General features: G+C 42.9%; 1 protein-coding gene across 1 annotated transcript in view; it reads right to left on the reverse strand.

The window, feature by feature from the left end:
• col4a6 (collagen, type IV, alpha 6) overlaps positions 1-13,073 on the reverse strand; it is a 104,189-nt gene that overhangs the window by 20,937 nt on the left and 70,179 nt on the right. The window contains exons 4-11 of the mRNA XM_070929538.1: positions 4,951-5,085; positions 4,681-4,725; positions 4,399-4,518; positions 4,208-4,270; positions 3,586-3,621; positions 3,353-3,415; positions 3,125-3,160; positions 2,951-2,992 (exon numbers count right to left, since the gene is read on the reverse strand). Of these exons, the coding sequence (XP_070785639.1) occupies positions 2,951-2,992; positions 3,125-3,160; positions 3,353-3,415; positions 3,586-3,621; positions 4,208-4,270; positions 4,399-4,518; positions 4,681-4,725; positions 4,951-5,085 (540 nt within the window). The remainder of the gene's footprint in view (positions 1-2,950; positions 2,993-3,124; positions 3,161-3,352; positions 3,416-3,585; positions 3,622-4,207; positions 4,271-4,398; positions 4,519-4,680; positions 4,726-4,950; positions 5,086-13,073) is intronic.

Here is a 13,073-nt window from a genome sequence, read left to right on the forward strand (position 1 = left end):
ATGTGATACATGTGATTTTACCCTCCTTTTCCTTCAATTCGACGTCACACATTCAGCATCTTTGGAACGAGTGAAAACATTATTTCTGCCTCCAGAGCAGCTCAAAAGTGTTGGTGGACTGATGCTCCGTTGGACCAACCTCTCCCCCAAGTCTCCTCCTCCTCCTTTGACTCCTCACTTTTCAAGCTGCCCTCCATGGCTGTGAAGGTTGCTGCAATCACTGCTCCTCTTCCTCTTTTAACCTTTACTGCCCAACAACAAGCTGCCTGCTGTGTTATTGACCTTCATGTTTCCACTTTTATAATGAAACCCCACCACATCCACGTCTGAGTGTGTGTGTGTGTGTGTGTGTGTGTGTGTGTGTGTGTGTGTGTGTGTTGTGGAAGCGCTACAGCTTCTGCTCCTAGCCTTCTCTCGCTGTGTTACCTTATCTCCTTTGTAGATAGTGAGAGTTTGTTCGCTTCTTAGCGACCCGTCGCCGGGAGTACCACTGGGTCCGGGAAGACCCACGTCGCCCTGGAGTCCGAAATACACACAACACACCGTTAGCCAATCAGGAGGGTGCGGGGGAGCGGAGGAGAAACAGGAAGAGGAAGGAGGTCATAGTGGGAGGTGAGAGGAGAAGAAGGGGAAGAAATAAAAAGAGTTGCAAAGGATGAAGAAGACATGTATGGAGAAGAAAAAAAGAGCAGATAGACAGATTAGACTACATGAAAAAGTTACTTTATTTTTACTTTTCTTACATCTGTTGCCTCATTTTTTAATTATGAAGGGCTTTGTAACGTCTGCTCATGCAAAGTGCTACATAAATAAACGTACTTATTGTCTAAAGTATCCTCGTATGCTGCAGCCAAACCATGAAATAACTTCCACATACTTTTGGCCATTTAGTGCAGAGATAGATTGAACAAACACGTCTCTCAAGAGCAGATGTATGTATTTAATAGGTAGATAAAAAGAGGAATAATAGAAAACAAAAGAAGTAGTGTGACAAAAGAAATCGTAACTCAAAGTCCACGTTTTGCTCGTTAGTGGACTTTGAGTTAAGATTTTGGGTCAAACGACTGTTTCCGAGTTCAAGAATAAACCGAAAAGAGGAAGTGATGCAGGAGATAAACTCTAAAAAGAGAGAAGAAGCATGCAGAGAGGAAAAGCATGAGGAGAGAGAAAGAAAGACAAAGAGAGAAAAGGAGGAGCGAGAGCTCAGGGATACTTTATCTTGAGTTTCTTGTTGATCAATTTTAAGAAATTTCGAGCCCCCCATTTTCCCCCACGGCTAAAAGAGAACAAGAAATGCCACACAGGGCGATTTTCCTCCTAAAAAAAAAAAATGTCTTCCAACAGGCTTCAACAGTAAATCCAGCTGTTTTCCACATTCAGTTCAACCCTGAATCTTTCTGAGTTCAGTGTTTTTGGTTGAGCATAACATGCATGCAGTGTGTGAGGAAGATGACTGTTAGTACTCTCGTGTGATTGGTCCAATGAGATGAGCGGTTGGATGGAGGTTGAGGAGTCAAGAGAGCAGGCGAATTAATTACCCCAGGATTTCACCACCAGATGCCCAAATACGATTAAGGGGTGTGGGGGGGGAGTGGGGGTGGTGTAGTGCAACGTGGGAAGTAGGAGCAAGTGATTCCAGCACCCAGTTACAGTCCACAGATCGTCCTCCAGAGTGACAGCCCAGAAATATGAACAACGATGAAGTTTTGTTTCATTGATTTAAGGAAAATGTTCATGTTTACTGCCACAGAATGCAGCGCAGTCAGGTGAAGATGTTGCATGGCCTCATCAACGTTTCATTTTGTTCCAATTTTTGGGGAAAAACTTCATCGCGTAAAATCTCTGAACTGTCATTCAACAGTGAGGGAAACAAGTGTGCGATGCCACTGGACGACTCACAAGCGATATTCAAAGTTGATTTGTTTTTTAGTCATGAATCTGGTCGGGACATCGGGGAACAGTCAGTCCTTTAAGAACTGGGATTTGGTTGCGATTGGAAACGAAACTCTGAATCAACGTCTGATATAAAGCCGTCGGCTCGTCTCAGTGGCAACACAGATCATTTGAGAAGAACAAACCAGACTGAATCAAGCAGAGGTTCATGTCATCTTTTTATCATACAGGAAACGGATGCAACAAACAGTTCAGTAGTTGTGTCAATGTGGGGGTGGAGGGAGGAGGAGGAGGAGGAGGAGGAGGAGGAGGATGCAGGGATGGGCGGGGTTAAGGAGGGAAGGATGGATGGAGGGTAAATTAATGTGTGTTGGACGGAAGAAGGTTGCAAAGCCACCACCAGTCAGATTTTAACATGCACAGTATTATGTCCAACCAGTTCATTTAACAAACATGCACACACACTCACACACACACACACACACACACACACACACACACACACACACACACACAGCTAGAGCACTCTAAGCCTGCTGCTTTGATGTTTGCAGCTGATGTTTAAGGAAAATAAAGTGAGAGAAAGTGTAGAAACCACAACGTTAAACTCCAGCAGCACAATGACTTTAATGTCTCTTCTTCATTTGGTCACGGGAGGGAAAGTTTAGAGTTGTGGATTTCACACCTGCTCTGGTATTTGAATCCATCTCAGACTAACGGAGATGACGTCACGGAGATAAAGTATCCTCAGTCTCACTCACGGTTGATTGGACACAAAACAGTTCATGTTTCACTACATCTGTATCAGGTCACTGTGGGATTTCTCAGGTGGGAATTAACACCAACCGAAACAATCACATATGTGGCTGAAAACCTTTCATACACTATCTGAAGGGCTTTCATCAGCGTCGTAGTGAACGTGTCTGAATCAGTTTAACATGGCTTTGTTTAACGTCTACGGAGCTAAACTGGGACCATTTTCCTGTTTATCGTGTCAGTGATGTGTGTGTGAATTCATCTCTACAGACAAATGAGCTCCTCAGCTGACAAAGCATACCTTGTCTCCTCGCTCTCCTTGATATCCGTCACTACGGCTCCCCTAAAAACAACAAGGGTTAACAAACGACACTTGGAAGAACAAGAACAACAATAACCAAACCTGAGTAATAAAACTGAGGCCACTACCTTTTAATAGAACATAATAAATCACTATACTCTGTTATTAACTCACCATTGGCCCTGGGGGACCGGGAGGACCAGGCGGGCCCTAAAGACGGACGACAGAACCAGATAATATTCACAAATACTTCAAATGAAAGACAATAAAACTTTATTAGACGGATGTCGTGATGAGTTTTTGTGACGATGTGATAACTTTAATTTTTAATATTTAATATAAATATATAATAATATATAAACTGAATATGATGTTCAGAGGCAGAGAGCAGTCTTTACATACAAGGAATCCTTCAGGGCCTCTCGGACCAGGAAAACCAGGCGGACCATCAGGACCTCTGATACCCTGCAGAGAAAGAAACACAACCAGGTCCGAACACACTGCTGTGAAAGTCAAGCGATTTCATATTGCATCGCAAATTCAATATATTTTGCAACAAAAGTACAACATCTTACAGTGCTCAAGTGTGTTATTTTGTATTAAAGATCATTTATCAGAGAAAGTAAAAGTCTTACGGGTAGACCGTCCGTTCCTGGTAAACCTGGTAAACTCTAAAAAGAAAAACAGATGAATTCATAAGAACTCAGCAGGGTAACACTTACTGAGCCACATGAGTTTTGTAGAATATCTAAATCCTGTTTGGGAATATAGACTTTGTACACAGATGAGATTTATATAAAGTTTCATGGGAGTGACATTCAATTTAACTGTACTGTTACTGCAGCACCACCTACTGGCCGAATACCATCACACTCTGCAAGCTAGCTCAGAGCGGACGTGTGCATGTACCATATCAGTTTTTATTTAAAAAAATAAAGGACAAATGATGGAAAAATAACGAATAACGAAATATAAAAATAACCCAAAACAAAAAACATGGTGCTACACGATGGTGCTATCCACACCAAACACCATCACTTTCCACCAGATTTCATGACGTGTGTCAACAAGTTAATGAGATATCCTAAAAAACACAAACAAAACCAAAACAAAGTACTGGACAGAAGACACAACTTTCTTGATGACGATACCAAAAACAAACACATTTTCATAAATATAAGCTGCTTTAAACACATCTGAATTCTTCAGGGTGCAGAAAGAAGACCAGAAAAAATAAGAGTTCATCTGAGACCCTACCGTGATGCCGTTATCCGAGATGTATCGAGGCTCTCCTTTCTGACCCTTTGGCCCAGAAGGCCCCTGTTGGACCAAAGAACGCAGTCAGTAACCCTCTATCTAACCCAAACAGTGACCATAATTTGTATTTAATCTCTAAATACATCCAAAACACAGAGACTAATAAAAGAGGAATTGAAGTTTGTCCTCACAGCAAGTCCAGGGAGTCCAGGTCCTCCCGTACCGAAGCCGGGCAATCCAGGTTCTCCTCTGGTCCCGTTACAGCCGTCCAGTCCTGGTGGTCCTCTGCCACCCTCCAGACCGGGGTGACCCTACAGAGAGAAGAGGAGAGGAGGAAGCACTGATGATGAGTTTTTTATTACAACTTTTGTTGTTGTTGTTGTTAAGATACAGATTTCAGCAGAGAAAAGATGGACAATGAAGCGTCTTGCTGTATGTGCATGAATGCATGTTGTGTGCATTGGTCTACTCACAGGTACTCCATCAGTTCCTTGGAACCCTGGCACTCCCATAGGTCCCTGTACAAGTCAATAATCAATTGTGTTCATTTATCATCAGTTGAATGGCAACACCTGGTGGTGAAACCGTCTTACCGCTTGGAAGTTGCGGACAGTTACGATTGATATTGTTTGAATCAAAGTTTATACATTTAGCTTGTCATGAAATACAATTAAATCAACATTTCAAGTCAAACAATGAATATATTTGGTAAGTATAAGAACAGGTTATTAGTTCACACCCACCTTGTCTCCTTTCTGGCCAGATGGTCCTTTCAGTCCGAGGTGACCCTTCTCTCCTTTAGGCCCTGAAGGCCCCAGACCCCCACGTGGCCCTTCCGGTCCGCTCTGACCAACTTCACCGAGAGGCCCTGGACGACCCTGAGAGAAGAGAGAAGACGTGGGTCACTTTTCAAGCCCAGAAGGAAGAACGGACAACCTTCAAAGTGCATGAATAGTAAACTTAAAAAACAACAACTGTTCACCGTGAGGCTCATTTTTCAATCATGTTCAATCAACACCCTCTCTTCCTCGAGCCTCGATTCAGTTAAGAAAGAACTGTCCCCTGAATAAATAAGTACGTAGGTAGTAAGTAAGTAAGCGGGTAAGTACGTAAGCAACGCTTTATTTTAAACCCACCATTTATACGTGTATAACTGCCTCAGACTGATGAGTGATTTAAAGTCTCTCATTGAAGATGTGATCAGCGTAAGTAAGAGACCTGCATGTGACACCTATAAGCTTCTTGTAAGTCCCGTTATCATCTTTATCTGACCATCTGAGTAAACACAGTGTCTTCTTCTTCCCTCCTTCCATCAACATCTGTGGGAAACACAAATTGCCGGGGAAGCCATTTTGTCTTTGTGTTGTGGATTTGATGGGTGTGTTTACATGAGACAGGAACAAGTCAGGGCCGAAAACCCAGCTGTGGGTTTTTTTTTCCTCATGGAGGGATGTTAACACGTGAATGTGCCTCACTATCCTAAATCTCAGAGGGATGGTGAAGTGCTTTATGTGGGCATGCAGCGGCATGTGGTCTTGGATGGTGGTCTGGAAGAAGAACTGCTACTGTGGACTACAATTTGGTTTCAAAATCACAGGAAAAAGGCAGTTTTTTCAAATTGAACTTACGATAACATTTTAAAGAATACACCTTTTTGGGGTTTTGATAAAAAAGCAAAGCCTTTATCTTGATTTAAATGTGCTTGTGCTGCAGGTGACAGGCTGCAGTACCAATTTCAACCACAAGATGGCAGCAGAAAAACAAAGACATCAACATCGGCTGGTGGGATTGAGAGCTGGATGAATGAACAGGCCTGAGGAATCCCTCTCTTAAGACGCAGAGTCTGTTAAGACAAACGTGCACACACATTCACACTACAGCTTCAACCGCTGACAACCTGCCATTAGCTTATATTTTAAGCAGTATAACAGGGTAGGGAGAGAGGAGACAGATGGAGGGAGGAGAGGGACAGATGTCTGCGCTCGGGTCAAAGCAAAGTCAGAGGATTTGATTTTCAGAGCAAAAAAATGACTCAGACAGGCTGAAATCTGGTTCATTATTGTTTTCATAGAGTCAGATTAAAAAGACCCTGTTTCATTAGCATGCAAACAGGGGATTTCTTTTACTTTTTGGGTAAGTTTATATCAAAAATGGGAACATGTGCAATTTTGTTTCCGCGAGGAAATATCATAAAGACGTCGCACAACAAAGTTAACTGTGGAAGTAAACCAGAGCTGCAGATGTGCATTTAACATTTACGAGACGTTTATAGACACATTTATAGAGCAGAGAGATGCATGTAAATGCTTGTGTGTATGCACCTTTGTATCTTAAATAATATGCGACCTTAACTTTGCCCACAACTTAACCTAATTTAGCTACACACATAAATCACAAGGAACAGTATAAAGGAGGTAAAAAAAAAAAGGCCCAAACAGAAACGTATGCACACATAATTACATTCAAACACCGCAGATTATACAGTCCATGGCACACACACATGTGCACATGCACAAAGGTTGCACACCCTTCATTACACACAAGGTAAAGGTTCACACACCCCTCCATTAGTTCCGTGCACACACCATACGAAAAGGAAGGTAATGTTCTTCTCCACACCTGGTCCTATACATATATAACTGCTCTGCCTGCAGACATAAAACCATTTAACCAGTTTAAACTCTGAAATAACAAAAGTAACATCAGGGGACATGATGGAGAAGGTCAAATACCAGTTATAAACAATCTTTATCATTTGTTTTATAGCCTGCAGGGAGAACCAGGCGGGTGGAGATTATAGCATCCGGACCTTTTAGATAAATACTGACAATCACACAAAGGTATATAATACCTGCTCGTGACTTTCTAATCTTTATGTTTTGTTCTGTATGAAAAAGGATGGGACCCTTTACTGGATGGGGCTTCTATTTTGAAAATGGAGTCTAAGTGTGAGAAAGTAATAAGTTGTAACACAGACTGCAGCGATGTCACTGAGGCACACAGGTAGCGCCTGTTCGTTTACCGCACTTGGCTTTTAAAGTGACAATGATCCTGGATTAGCCTTGACCACGCTGTGTGTCTAGTTGAGGCTGCAGCTCTGCTTCCAGCCCACGTGGCCTCGGGGGGGGGGGGGGGCAGGCAGGTAACGGTAATGACAGGGCTGTGAGCTGTCTGGCTCGCAGCTCGCACTCACACCTGGTTTCACCTGGGGAAAATATGCAGGGGTCCCACTTTCTCTCACGCCTCGCCTTCCCTCCGTCTCGTCCTGCATCACTCTTTCTTTTCAACCTCATCACCTTTAGTTTGACTTAATGCATCTTTCATCTTGTTTCCCTTCCTTCTATCTTTGCCCGAGCTGCAAGCACAAGTGCCAACCACCTATTAAGGTCTGAGAAGTCCTCCTGCAACCTGCTCAGGTCTATCTGTTTACTACTGCAAGACGTACTTCAGAGGGTTGTGGGGTCATCTCGTCAAAAGGCTCACAGGGGTCACTTTCAAACGCATGGCTGGGTACTGTGTCTGTCTGGTGTTATGTAAAAGGTGAGAGGTGAACTGTGTGTTAAGGTGAGAAGACGGTTTGCTCTGAATAATGCTTTTGTTGTTCTTACCAGGCCCTAATCAAATGTAACCCTGTATGCATGGATGTAGAGCTAATAAATGTAAGAAACGTCGACTGAAATCTAATCTTCACAGAATCTCTTTCATGGTCAGCTGGAAGTGAGTGCCTTTGAGTGTTTGAAGGAGGAAGTGAGGTGAGTTTCTGAAGGTTTAAAGCATCTCTGTTTATTCCCTAACATGGCATGGAATTAAAAAATGCAGTCTACAGAGGGGAAGATCACAGAGAGCGAGGAGAGACGAGTGAGGATAAAAGGGAAGGGATGAAAGGGAACAAAAAAAGGGGGGAAAAACCAATAAAGACAAAAAGAAACCATGAGGCGGCGCTGAAAATGACCACTAGGTGGCGAGCTACCATTCCACACAGGTCACCAACCTTCAGTCACCTCTGTGTATGAAAACTTAGCCTTGTATGTAATGACTTCATAAAGTCACTCAGAGCCACCGGAGCAGGTGCATTTTTTAGACTGAAGCAGTTTCCACCCGCCTGACATCACGTGTTCAAGTGAACTCCTACAAAAAGCATCCTATAGCTTTTTTTATATCAAAGTGATCGCTCGACGTTTCATAACTTTTGCATAATCCGCACTAATCCTTAAAGCTGCATTGACATTTCTTGTCTACTAGGAGGCAGAATAACTCCACAGCAAGATGACGGATATACATCCCTGGAATATTTTTATTAGCAACATTAGCATTAATTTGGAGTATCTCTCGTTTAGTTTCCACCAGCTCCTGAGGGAAATATCTGGTTTTTGAGAAGCTCGAACTAAAACTAAAAGCTCCTTCAGACAGTGTGCTTGTTGGACTGAACCACACATTAAAACAATGCGCTAAGAGTCGGGTGATAACGCTCTGTGAGTTTGTCACGATGAGCTACTTGAGGTATAAAAGTGGAGCTTAAAGACTAAATATGTAGATTCACTGGTGCTTTGTTTGGGCACTAAGATTATATATTTTTATAAAACATTTTTGTGCTTGTCCACATGGTTAACTGTACGGTACTTTGCGGTTTATACACATGGAGACAAATTCTTATCAGAGATCAGTCTATCCCCCTGCCAGCGTCTCCCTGAGTCCTGACACCCTTGCCAGTTGGCATCTCTGTCTGTTTTCATGCCAGCCCGTCGGGTCTCCGCCCCGGCTCTTCCAGACCTTCCACCCTCATCACCTTCCAGCAGACTGGTCAGTTTGTAGGCCCAAATCCCCTCCAGCACAAAGGGCACAATGGAGCCTATTCGGGCCCGCTAAGCTCTCTGGACTTACTGCTCCCATCGGGCCTACCTCACTTCCTGATAGAGGAGAGTGCTTGGACAGACAGATTCTCGCCGCCATGCATGTGATAACCAGTGTGTGTGTGTTGTCCACCAACGCACGCGCGTACAAACGCGAACACACACCCTCGGGCCCTCTGAGGATTTATCGGGACGTATTGTTTTGTGCACCGAGTGTGCTAGAGGGAAGATTTTAGCTGTCACACCGCATGCTCACTGGGGGACGGTGATGAGAGCAACGCGGAGGAAGGAGGGGGGGGGGGGTTTGGCAAACGTTGGGTTTTTGGGTGCAAGTTTAATCAGTGCGGCAGTCTGATAACCCAATTACAGTTTGAGCCACATGCAAACACACACATGAGTCGGCAGAACCTCAAAAGGCCTCGACAAAAAGGCAGATGGCTACAAAACGTGCTCAAAGAACGGGACTTTTGATGCTGCTGGAGGTGAAACAACTGAAAACACTAACTAGAAAGTCGGCAGCTCCCACACCCAAACAAGAGAAAGAGGGAAATCCTCCGTAGATGGGAATGTTTAGGTTGTGTCCCTCCTATCCTTTCCAGCGATCGCACCGCGAACCCAAACACCTTCGTTTATCTCAGACATGTTGGTCCTGCTCAGGATGAGTGATGAGACAGCACCCGAGGACGGGGCGGAGGGAGGGAGAGATAGCCTCATCCTCTTAGCATACAGGCGTCTGGGATTTGTGGAGAGTATAAAAACAACATCAAACTTTCATTTTGGCTCACGTTATAAATAAAAGTCACATGGATGCGAGAAATAGCTTGTTTATTGAGAGTTTTGGTGCATTCTGATGATAACCTCTTTAACTTTGTTAACTTCACTTACTACATGGTGAAACAGCTGAATTAGGGCATTGGTCCATATGTTGTTTTATTTTGTTATGCTAGATTTACTTCCTGTCTATAGTCTTCTTTCTTTCTTCTGTGTTTTTTCTGCCTGCATGCTCCCTCAGACTGATTCCCACCCCTCCTCTGTGCCTCTGACTCATCTGTTCGTGGTGATGGCCGCCGTTAAACAAACAACCTGTTCTCTCTTTTCATCCAGGTGCTTTCCCCTTCAATAAAAACCCCATTAGCGGTCAGCGGGCCTCGCTGTCCCACGGTGATGATGTCATAAAGTCGTGGTGTTTTCTCAGCTGTCAGGACAGAAAGTGAGCTACAGTATGAGGAGGAAACTCAAGGGCAAAAGATGGCATTAATACGTTTGTTGTTTTTTAATTTGTTATATGAATGCAAAACATTATGAGCCTCAACAAGTGAAACAAAAGGTTTTTCTCTCCAACAAAGAACCAAAACTTCCCACAAAAAAGGTGCTCAGGATGAGCTGTTAGGAAAGCCAAACATATAACACACAGATTTGTAACTTCACAGTCGTAGAAACTTTAACTAAATGGCGTAATTGGGGCTGAAACGAAAAATGAGCCTGAGGTGACGACAACCTCTGAGTGCAAACAGCAGATGTAATTGGCACGTATGGCTCGTTTAAACCTTTAAAAACCAATGTGCAGATGTGACTGTTGAGGTAATGTTTGGTAACGGCTCAAAAATCAATTACTACGCTCCATTAGGAGTTGTTTGGCTCTCAGGGGGGTTACGGAAAATTCATGTTCAAATATTTTACATTGAGTTGTTCCTTTGTTGAGGAAACCAGACACATCAGTTCCACCTTGTGTTGACGATATCATCTTTTCAGCTTCAGACATACAATTCTTTTCATTTTCGCCGCGCTACAGTGTGTTTTGGGGAGGAACCGTCGAGATAAGAGAACCGCATCAGTTAAAGCATGAGTAAAGAAAGAGGGCGAGCAGCGGGGGGGGGGGGGGGGGTTCAGAGATAGAGAGTGGTGACAGAAGCAGCCCATACGGAGCAAAAAGATCACCATCTCACACGTGATACTATTAGCTTCTCTTCATACGAGCTATGCACTTTTATTTTTAGGTACATTTTCATTTGTTGTTCTTTATGTTCTGCTTATTGTTATATTATTACCATTTGATGATCCGTTGAAGCATTTAAGGCACGTAAAGGTGAGTTCAGAAAGCACATTATTCACGTGAAACTGACCGCTGGACTGTTGGTGCAGTTTGTAGCCAAGTTTCCGTCAGAATGTAGTGCAGATTTTGAACAAATTTCCAGGAAATCGGCTAAAGAAAATGCAAATGAAAGCACGCTTCCAGTCACTACTGTTGTGTGCAGTCTCTGTACAATGAAGTAGATTCATACAATGGAGCGAATACAAGTTCATCCGTGTCGACTTGCGTCTTTCTGTTGACTTCATATGCAGTCACTGCATCTACAATCTATAACTCCCATTAAGTTTGAACACATCTTAAGTTTAAGTTAATCGTTCCAAAACAAGTTGCAGGAGATTTATACTGAAGTGTTGGCAAATAAATGGTATGTTTTTTAAAAAGCTGTGACGATCAGAACAAAATCCAGGCTGCTGATCAAACATCAGTTATCGGTTTACAAACAACTCGGACAGGAACGCAGAAGACGACAAACAAAAACGTTCAGATTTGATTAATCAGGAATGTCAAAATATGTGGAGAGCTGGTTTTCTTTCAGCTTCACCTCTCTGTGTTTATAACAGGAGAAGAGATGTGGTCACGTTTTCCTGCTGGCATGACAAAAGAGCTGAAGTGTGTGTGTGTGTGTGCGTGTGCGTGTGCGTGTGTGTGTGCGTGTGCGTGTGTGTGTGTGTGAAGACGAGCTCGATCCAGCTGTGTTTAGTTAGGTAGGGATTGAGATTCCTGCAGAGTTTGTTAATGCTCTGCTAATGTGCATATTTTCTGTATCAGTGTGTGAGTCTGCACCATTTGTGTGTGACTCTCCTCCAGTTATCTCCTCCCTCTGCTCCTTCAAAACAAGAGTCCAGCGACAGAAAATACAGCAGAGGCAGCTGTGACCCCTCCTGACACAATCTGACGCCCACCCAACCTGCAGGTCCCCCACCTGTATGCCGAGGGTCTAGATCAAAAGAGTCCTATATTCACTTTTAATTGTGTTTACATTTAAATAAAACTCACAGACACACCTGCGACTGCACATCCTAAAGCATGTTCGTTTGCTGCTTAAAGGTGATGTGCGGCTACATGTTAACGGGCAGGACGACAAAAATGTCATAAATGATGGTTTGGATTTGTGTTAACTATGTGTGTGTAAGTGGAAATGTCATAAATAACTGATGCCGTCATCATCGCATCAAATAAAGAGCCTATAAAATCAGTAACAACCAGTTGTGTACATTCCTGCACTTTAAATAAGTGTGTGTGTGTGTGTGTGTGTGAGAGACATCAGATCACCCAGAAGGTGTCTAATTCCCTCAGAGAGGAGAAACTAATGAGACCTTCCCCTCTGGCACTTTTCCACTTCATTTACTTTTATTCTATATTCTCATTCTTTCGTTTTGTCTGAGCTGCTTGTTTCTGACACGTTAATGCCTGAAATCAAACGAAAACCTCTGTAAGATTCTGCCACACTACAAAGTCACGTATGTTTTAATGTGTATATTAAATTACTAAACATGTTTCAAGTTATACAATAAAAGTTTTGTATTAATGAGGATAATGATGCAAATCTTCCTACTTAAAACATGTTGGTGTTCTACACTGGAGGTTTTAAATGGTTAATTGTGTAACTGTTTTTATAGTTTATAGGTTATTACACTGTTATAAAGAATCACTGATTATATTTGTGTATGTAGATTTGTCCATCTGTACCGACTCTGATGAGAAAAGCAGCGCCACAAAGTCTCAACTTAAGGTCCACTTACTAGCTTTTTATCTAGTCTTCCTCAGTTGTCATGGAAAGACAAAGCTAGTAAGTGGACCTTGAGTTAAAGCTGGTTTTGTCAAACTATTGTTTCCAAAGTCAATAACAAACTTGACCTAACTGAAAGCTAAATTAAAATTCACTGAACAAGCATTTGTGTGTTTATTTGTTTCGGACCACAGT

The sequence above is a fragment of the Enoplosus armatus genome, chromosome 23 (assembly GCF_043641665.1).
Source record: "Enoplosus armatus isolate fEnoArm2 chromosome 23, fEnoArm2.hap1, whole genome shotgun sequence".
Lineage (NCBI taxonomy): Eukaryota > Metazoa > Chordata > Actinopteri > Centrarchiformes > Enoplosidae > Enoplosus > Enoplosus armatus.